General features: G+C 50.8%; 2 protein-coding genes across 2 annotated transcripts; both read left to right on the forward strand.

Annotated features, from left to right (window-relative positions):
* Positions 1-248: 248 nt before the first annotated feature.
* LOC147977633 (uncharacterized) lies at positions 249-1,415 on the forward strand. Its single transcript, XM_087514491.1, has one exon. It carries the CDS (start codon positions 249-251, stop codon positions 1,413-1,415), a length of 1,167 nt encoding a protein of 388 aa, XP_087370617.1.
* Positions 1,416-5,119: 3,704 nt separating this feature from the next.
* Positions 5,120-6,916, forward strand: LOC125547530 (disease resistance protein RGA2). Its single transcript, XM_048711362.2, has one exon. The coding sequence runs from the start codon at positions 5,264-5,266 to the stop codon at positions 6,713-6,715; it is 1,452 nt and encodes a 483-aa protein (XP_048567319.1). The 5' UTR covers positions 5,120-5,263; the 3' UTR covers positions 6,716-6,916.
* Positions 6,917-8,508: the final 1,592 nt, after the last annotated feature.

Genomic DNA, 8,508 nt, shown 5'->3' on the forward strand with positions numbered 1-8,508 from the left:
TTTGTCTCTCAATCCCTATCTGTTACTTCCATTCCTAAGAGCATCTCTAGCCGTTCGGCCCCCAGGGCGCCGAAAAAGAGCCCCTGGGGGCGAGCCAGCGGTAGATTGGCGCGTGGGGGCGAGCGGGTTCCCAGCCGCTCGCCCCAGGGTCGCCCCAGACGCGCATTTTTTTATTTTAAAACATATGAATTCGGCAAAGTTCAGCCAAATTCGGCATAAATTCGGCTAACTTGACATTCATATTAAACATGTTCGGTGTTTACATAAATTATTTAAAAAAATACATCTACGGGGCGAAGAAGTCGCTGAGCGCCGCGAAGTCGCCGCCGACGCCGCCGCACTCGTCATCGTCGGCGGCCTTCTCCTTCTTGACAGCGCGGCTGCCCCTGCTGGACCCCTGCCCGGCGTCTCCAAGGCGGACCGGTGGTGGCGGCGGCGCGTCGTCGTCGTCGCTGTCGTCAAGGACGACGACGCCTCCCACATCCCGGCCGCGGCGCCGGGCTTCAAAGCGCTCGAAAGCGGCGATCTGGCGTTGCAACTCTGTCTGCGCCCAGTCGTCGCGTGCCCACTTCAGGGCCACCTCGTCGTCGAGCTCCTTCTCCTTGACGCCGCCGGCGAGCCCGGGGAGCCCCGACTCCTTCTTGACGGCGGCGAGCCCCGGCACCGTCTTCGGTTTGACGAAGCACAGAGGTGCCGAGGAGGGGGCGCGCCGTCCGCCCTCGTTAATGACGATGCCGGCACTGCGGTTGCGCCGACTGAGCGGCGTCTCCGTGGCAGGCTTGGCTTTGACGCCGAAGAGCGCCAGCGAGGAGGAGTGGGAGGAGGAGGAAGAGCCGAACCTCCTCAGCACCCACGGCCCGGAGCTCCGGCCCGGGGGGAGGGGGAGGGGGACGGGCGCCGCGGTAGGGTATGCCAGCGGCGGGTTGTTCCCGCCCTCGAGGTACTCCAGCACCCCGTACAGTGTGCGGCCAGGGATGCCCCACCAGAGGCGGCGGCCGTCACTGTTCTTGACGCCCCTCACCATCGGTGCCCCGTTAGTGGACGCCAGCCGCTGGGCCTGCCGCCGCTGGAAATACTCCGTTCACGTCGCGTGGTTGTCGGCGGCGTACTGGGGGAGGGCACGCTGTTCCTCAGTCAGGGCCGACCGCACGCGGTCGACCTCGGCGGCGAAGAAGTTGGGGCGCGCGTCGACGTCGGGCACCGGGGGAATGGGGACGCCGCCGTTGCTGAGCCTCCACCCGGTTGGCCCGGCGTGCATGTCCGGCGGTGCCGGGATGTTGGCCTCAAACAGAAGCCACACCTCCGACGACTGGAGCGAGCGGCGGCCGAAGCCGTTGGCCGCCGCGGCATCGCCGGGGAAGCGCTCAGCCATCGCTGGAGAGGGAATGAGGGAAGGGGAGGACGGGGGGAGGTAGAGCTCGGCGGCGCGGATGGGAGAGGGTAGAGCTCGGCGGCGCACTTGGGAAGAGCAAAGCTCGACAGCGGCTGGTTTGGGCTCGGGATGGTGTGGCCAGTGGCGAGGGGGAGCGGCGGGTCTTTATAGCTCGCGTCGTGTGTACGCGTGGCGGGAGGGGAGGTGTCGCCGTGCCGGCCCGTGATGCGCCGGCCGTGAGGAATCAATGGAAGGCTGACCGGCGGCAGCCTTGCCATTGATTCCCCGCGGGAAACCGAGGCGTGCTGGGGAAGACAAGGCGTCGTCTCGCTGACGCGGCTGGCCCGCGGCTTTTTCGCGCCAAAACCGTTCGCCCTGGCGTCCCGAGGCGCCCCCAGCGCGCCGTGTTCGGCTTGGGTCCGCCGGCGTCAGTTTCGGCCCAAGTCGGCAAAAAACGGGCTATTGGAAGCGCGGCTGGGTCGATATTTTGGCGTCGGCGCGGCAAAATCGTCTGGAGAGGACCTGTTGGGGACGCGGCCGGAGATGCTCTAAGTATGCAACCTGCGGAAAGTATGCATATTTTACCCAGTTTCTTCCCCAGGACCCAGTTTTATCTCCCGTTCGCCAAAAAGAGGGTGGAGAACCACTTCCCATGCTCAACCGCCGGCGGCGAACCCGTGGGATATCCCTCCTTTCGTTAGCTGCTCCGGCGGCAGGGAGGTGTGGAGATCTCCGGTGCTTCCACGTCGGCTGTAGATAGGTTAGGAATAGTTTTCATGGCAGTGCGCTTCGACGGTGGCGGTGGCGTCACTCCGTCGAATAAATTTGCCTCGACTGCCCACATGTCAGTGGTGCTCTCCTAGGTGGCGCCAACAGGTCGATGGCTCGTGTCTCTCGCTGGTCAGGCAGGTCGGCGAGGGTAGTTTTTTCATGTATGGGCTGACAGTTGTTGTTCTTATCAGGGGCAATGGCGACATAAGCAAGAGGATGGGTAGTGTTGGTGCTTGGTTGGCAGATGCAGTGGCAGGCAGCCTTACTGCTCTTCTTCGACTTCATCGAATGAAGACAACAGCGCTGAAGTCCGGAGGGTGCCACAGAAGTGTCTCCTAGCCGACATGCCACATTAGAAATTGTTCTGCCATTCGCAGTGGATGTGTTCTTCAGATCACAAAGCGACTCTGGTTGCGATGGTGCTCCTTCCGATTTGAGTGTATTGGATCTTCATCTCCTTCCCCCTGGCGATATTTCGTTGATCGTGGGTGACGGCGGTGGATTGTTGCTTTTCTGTATGGAGTGACCTCCAAGGACTTGTTTGCTCTGTTTTTTGTTTTGGAGTCCTTTTTGCAATTGTATCGGGACAAATGTTCTTCTTGCTTTGTCTTGCTTGGGTGCACGTGTGGTGTTGTAACCGTATTTTCTTATGAACATGTAGCAACCTTTTCTAGATGAGAGAACTCTTAAGAGCCCTCTCGTCCCTCCCGTCCCTCGCGTCGCCCCTAGGGTTTTCCTCCGCCGCCTGCCCCCACCTCCCCCACCCCCTCGCCGTCACCGAAGGCGAACGCCGGGAAAGCCCGCGCGGGCGCCGGGGAAGGTGGCGGCGGGGTCTTCGGCGCTTCTTCGCAGAGGCCATCGGATCCAGGGGCGGCGGCCCCTGCTGGCGTGGCGTGCGGCGTGCCTGAGGGTTCGGTCGTGAGGACGCTGAGCCGCAGGCGTGCCAGATCTGGAGGTATTGCCCCCCTTCCCTTCCATGCATCCCTTCCCAGTCCCCGGTTCGGTTTGGATCTTGCCGGATCCAACTCCAGTGTGTTCTGGCGGAGCAGATCGGTGTCCGGGAGAAACCTCGGCCGCCTTGGCTGGCCGGCTGCGGCGACGCCGTTTTTTGGCGCCGCTTTCCTCCTTGGGGGCGCTGCTGAGGGCACCATCTCTCCACTCCGACCCATGTCCGGGTGAAAGCCCAAGATCCGATGCGGATTGGGCGTCGGCGGCGCCCCATGCACCGTAACCTTCCTGGAGACGACGCCAAGGACATTGGAATCGGATGGAAGGGTCTGCAGGTGAAGGGTGGGGGTGTGCTGCCTCCCTTTCGGTGGAGCGGTGTTTCGTTCTACATATTCTTGGCGGCGGCTCTTGGCGGCATGGAGCAGCGGAGGCTTGGCGTCAGATGTGTGATGACGGACACGCGCAGGAAGTCGACGCTGTCTGGCGTCGTGGTGGCGTCGGCGGCAGCGAGACCGGGCAAGGCCGATGCAACAGTATAGCTCTGAAGATGGATATATGGCAGGTGGCTGTGGCGGCCTCATACCCAGCAGGCGTCCTGGTTGAGGAGCATGCCGGACTGGTGGGTGCCCATACCCGGCAGGCGTCCTGGGTGGGACCTGAGGTCTTAGATGTTATGTTTGGCTGCGAGATCTGTTTGGTATTAGGCCCAGACCATCAGCGCCCCTTCATCAGTTAGATAGGAGTAGTGACAGAGGTTGCGAAGATGGTGGCTTTGGTCTTACTGTTGTACGACTTTGTAAGGTCTTGTGTTAATAATTAATAAATTGGCCGTATGCATCGTCCAGATGCAGAGGCCGGGGGTATTTCTCCTTTTCTAAAAAAATAAAAAAAAGAAACCTTTTCTAAAAAAATATTTTCATCTGATTGTTAACGAGATAGTTGAAGAGCTCTACTGTTCTACTATTACAAGGGGCAACAATGCGAAAGAACTATATTGTCAGGACCTTGAGAAAATATACTAAGGGTTAGATGTTTATAGCTGTCATGATGTTCTTGGACATGGTCGGCTGGGAGAAGGACCTAGGATCCATGTATATACTGAGAAACAAAATGAGGTTATGTAATGACGCAAGGACATAAAGAAAGAGGAAGTCGGAAGGTGTGCAAGAAACTGGTGCAAGGACTAGGACTGTAAAAATATATGTGTTTCAGAAACTGGTGCTCATAGAAACTGATACATTTCACAGACTGCTGCATGCCCATGACGAGTGCAGTCGATTCGTATCGATGCGGCGCAGTGATGGTGGAGGACACCGACCGAGCTACCGGAGACAGCAGAGGTATCAGTAGCGGCTGTGTAGGGGCAAACGTGGAGGTGGGGAACTGTAGCAGCATGCTATTAGCGCAAGCATAGCATGCTTTACAAAAGAGCAGTTTATCCACGTGAATATTAAGGGCGAAGCACAAGCCCTGGTGCACCAGATAATTTTCTCCCTATGTGCCCAACTAATTCACTGTATTAAATAGCCAAAGGTTGAGAATGAGTTCTAAATTTTAACTTTATTCAATATTTAACCTAGTAATATTTGTTTTAAATACATAATTTATATTGCCTATAGACTACTTATCAAAAGACAAGATCTATATCTGTGACAAGTGATTTTAGTGGCTCCATGATCACGTCAGTTTTAGGTATATCAAAACCAATAGTGATAAGGAAAAGAAATACTAACGTGAAACCGAATACCAGTCAATTTTTTGTGTTCACATGATTTTCATTCCTTTGTCTGAAACACAAGATAAGCTTGCTCTTTAAAAGATACAAGAAGTCAAGAACATAGCTACTCCATGAAACGGCCATAGAGGACACATCATGGTAGTTGGCATGTCCTTCTCATGCATTGTTGTCAAACACTCAAAAACCTATAGTCAAACACTAGAAACATTGAACGTTCAAGCATGTTGAAGCTATCCTTGAATTCATATAATTGATTGACTTCTCATCTTTAAACACTTGGCGTTGGCCAATTTGTCATTCTACTTAAATTAAGCGCTTTTGCTTTCAGCTCACCACTAATATATCATGAGAGATCAGCTTCCCTATCAAATTCATCACAAACCTTATACACTTCGTCCATCATAAATCTCCTACAGCACTGCGGTGAACTTGACATGGATGTCGCCATATCTGCAGTTGCAAGCGAATTTGTTAGCCGCTTCATCTCCTTCCTAGTGAACAAGTACTCCTACTCAAGCCATGTCCGATTGGAGGAGAAGGTGAAGAGGTTGCAGAATCTCCTAATGAGAGTACACATGGTCGTTGAAGAGGCAGATGGGAGATACATCATGAACTCCAGGATGGTGATGCAGCTCGAGTTGCTTTCAGAGGCCATGTATCAAGGCTATCATGTTGTTGACACCTTCAGGTACCAAAGTCTGGAGGACAAAGGCATCAACGAGGTTTGCAACTCATCTGTTTTGCCTTTCGCCATTCCTCTTAAACGTACTCGCACAATTGCATGTACAAGAAAGGACAAAGTAGTGAACCTTGAGTTAGATGGTGCCTTGGAAAGCATGCAAAGTGTTGTGGATAACATGATGGAGTTTGTTGTGCTTTTGGGTGGATGTGACCGCATGGTGCGTAGACCTTATGATTCATATCTTTACTATGAAAACATCATGTTTGGACGTCATGCCGAAAGGCAAACGCTCTTGAACTTCTTGTTGCAACAGAACCCACCTGGTGATGAACCAGCGATTCTTCCGATCATAGGTGGTCGCACAGTAGGCAAGAAAACGTTGGTTGCTCACGTGTGTAGAGATGAGAGGGTGCGATCGCGCTTCTCTTCGGTTTTGCACTTGAGTGGAGAAAACCTTTTGAAAATTCTTGAGCATGAAAGTACCATCTTAGGGGAAATGTTGGTAGTTGTTGAGTTTGCTACCAATGTAGATGATAATGACTGGAGAACATTCCACTCCTTTGTCAAAAGGTTGGCTACTGGTAGTAAGGTGATCATCATAAGTAAACTTCAAAGATTGGCCAGATTTGGATCAGTGAAGCCAATTTTTCTCAATAATCTGTCTTTCGAGGAATTCTCTTACCTCTTCAAGACACTGGCATTCGGAAGTGCAAACCCTAAAGAACATCCACGTCTAGTACCAATAGCACAAGAATATGCCAAGGTGTTGCACATGGAAGAGTCACTTCTCATCGTAAATACATTTGCAAATGTATTGAGGAACAACCTGAATGTCCGCTTTTGGCTTTGCCTATTTAACAAGAGCAGAAGAATGATTGAGAGGAACCTCTCCATATATGGTGTGGATCTGAAAATACATATGGAACAAGGTTATCCGCTTCACTTAACAGATTATGCTTTGAATCCACTGCGCGCGATACCTTATTCAGCAACAGTTCCAAGGAAGAAGGAACTACCAAAGGTCACACTCGGGGAGCTCCTGGAAGATCCTAGTGTTCGGCCAAAAGGGGAGTTCAATTTAGTGACCTGGGAATCAATGATTCCTCCTTATAATTCATCCTCTTACTTTGTTCCGGACTGGGTTCAGGATACGCCTGAAGGTACCCCCTTGTCGGGTAAGAAGCGACGAGGACTGCATGTATAATATTATAGCATGGCCTCTATAATCAAGTGTGATGGCAGTTGTTTAATTTTCCATGGAATTTGTAGTCTTTTTACAAAGGCCCAAACAATTTGTAATTTACTAGTCACTCGTGCATGCTTTAGCCACTCTGTATTTGTAATTCTTTTTTTCGGGGAGATCTGTATTTGCAATTCTGTGTGTATATGGTTCTTTTTCTGCTCATTCTCTTTCTACTTTTTGTTCATTCCTAACTTTATTTTCATCCTGAGTGTTTTGTTTTTTGCGAAATATTTTCATCCTGGGTGTTAATGCTATATAGTTGAAGAACTCTTACAATGAACAATATTGGACCACAGCTGGATTGTCCAGACTTTGACACTATATCCTACGAGTTAAATGATTAATAGCTTTGGTTGAGCGGAGAATCTATGATCCATCTATTGAGAATCAAAAAAGGGTTTTACAATGACTCACAAAGAGAGAAAGAAATGGCGAAAAAGCTGGGCATTTCAGAAGAAACAAAATGCATTTAGTTGAACCCTAAAAGAAAAGAAAAAACTCCCGTCTATCTCAAACTGAAAATGTTACGAAGAAGTTTGCTAAGTCAAGCTTCCTATGCCATATGTTTCATCTTTGTATGCACAAACCTGGAGAAAAAGTAAATCCCAAAAGGATATTACCATGATTTGAAGTCGTTCGGGACTTGGCATGCTACAGTAGTAAACTATTAATGTCTGCTGTTACGAAATTTGACTTCCAACAAAGTTAGCAGTCTGATGATGACCTGTATGGAAATAGACATCGCAATATTTTGTAACGTAGTCCTTAGTTTGAACTGCAAAAGTTCATTCGGTTAGAAATTGCTACCTGCCCATAGAAAGGTCGCCACTACGCGTGTGGACGCTTGATTGATTTATCTTAGGCATTGTCACGATGTCATGCTACTGATTACCAGGGTATGCCGTATGCATATCAGCATATGACATTAGATATTTAGATTTCAAAACAGTTTATAGTTTACTAGGCAGAAGGTGTGCAAGAAATCGCTGCTTACCATGTACATGTAGTATTTCCGCTTATGCCGATTAGCTGATTAAGTCCTCCGTAATCTGTTCTTCCACCACTCGCTCACAAGTGCATTCGATTAGTCTTGATGCGGCGGCTGCGGCGGAGGAGGAGGTTGAAGGCGGCAACGGCTGTGTAATGTGCAGCTAGGGAAGAGTGTAGGCATGCCATGAGAGCGAACCAAAGTCGTTGGGGCTCGGGAGACTGCAGATCGTCGGCGCCGAAGCTCCATTGGCAGGTGACGGTGGGTGGCGAGAATGTATCAGGTTTTTCTTTAGACATATACGGAACGTATCAGGTGAAATGAACAAATCTGTGTACCCAATGCACCATGCGATTTTGCACCGTTGGATGTTAAACAAACGGGCAAGGTTTGGTTACAGATGTTTGTTGGCGTATTCGCAAAACAGACCTCACATTGTGTTTAAATCAACCCTCATGCCAACCAGTAATCAGGGTCATTGTCAATAAAGCACATATATTTCAACGAAACCAATCCAATGGAGTGAAATTGCAGCGCAAACGGAAATGCGGTTGATTTTGACGAAATAAAATGTTTTGTTTGCAAAATGTGTTCACAGCCCCGAGTTTGCGTCAATCTTCTCCATCCTTTTCTCATCTAATTGTGCCAAAAATGGTGTGGTGCATTGGGTGCACAAGTTCGTTCGTTTCACCTGATAAGTTCTCAGATGAAGGAAGGGGTGGGGATAAGGACCCGCTTCACGAGAAGTGGATAGATCTAGGGTACA

This window comes from Triticum urartu, chromosome 3A, assembly GCF_056163025.1.
Source record: "Triticum urartu cultivar PI428250 chromosome 3A, HENAU_Tu73, whole genome shotgun sequence".
Lineage (NCBI taxonomy): Eukaryota > Viridiplantae > Streptophyta > Magnoliopsida > Poales > Poaceae > Triticum > Triticum urartu.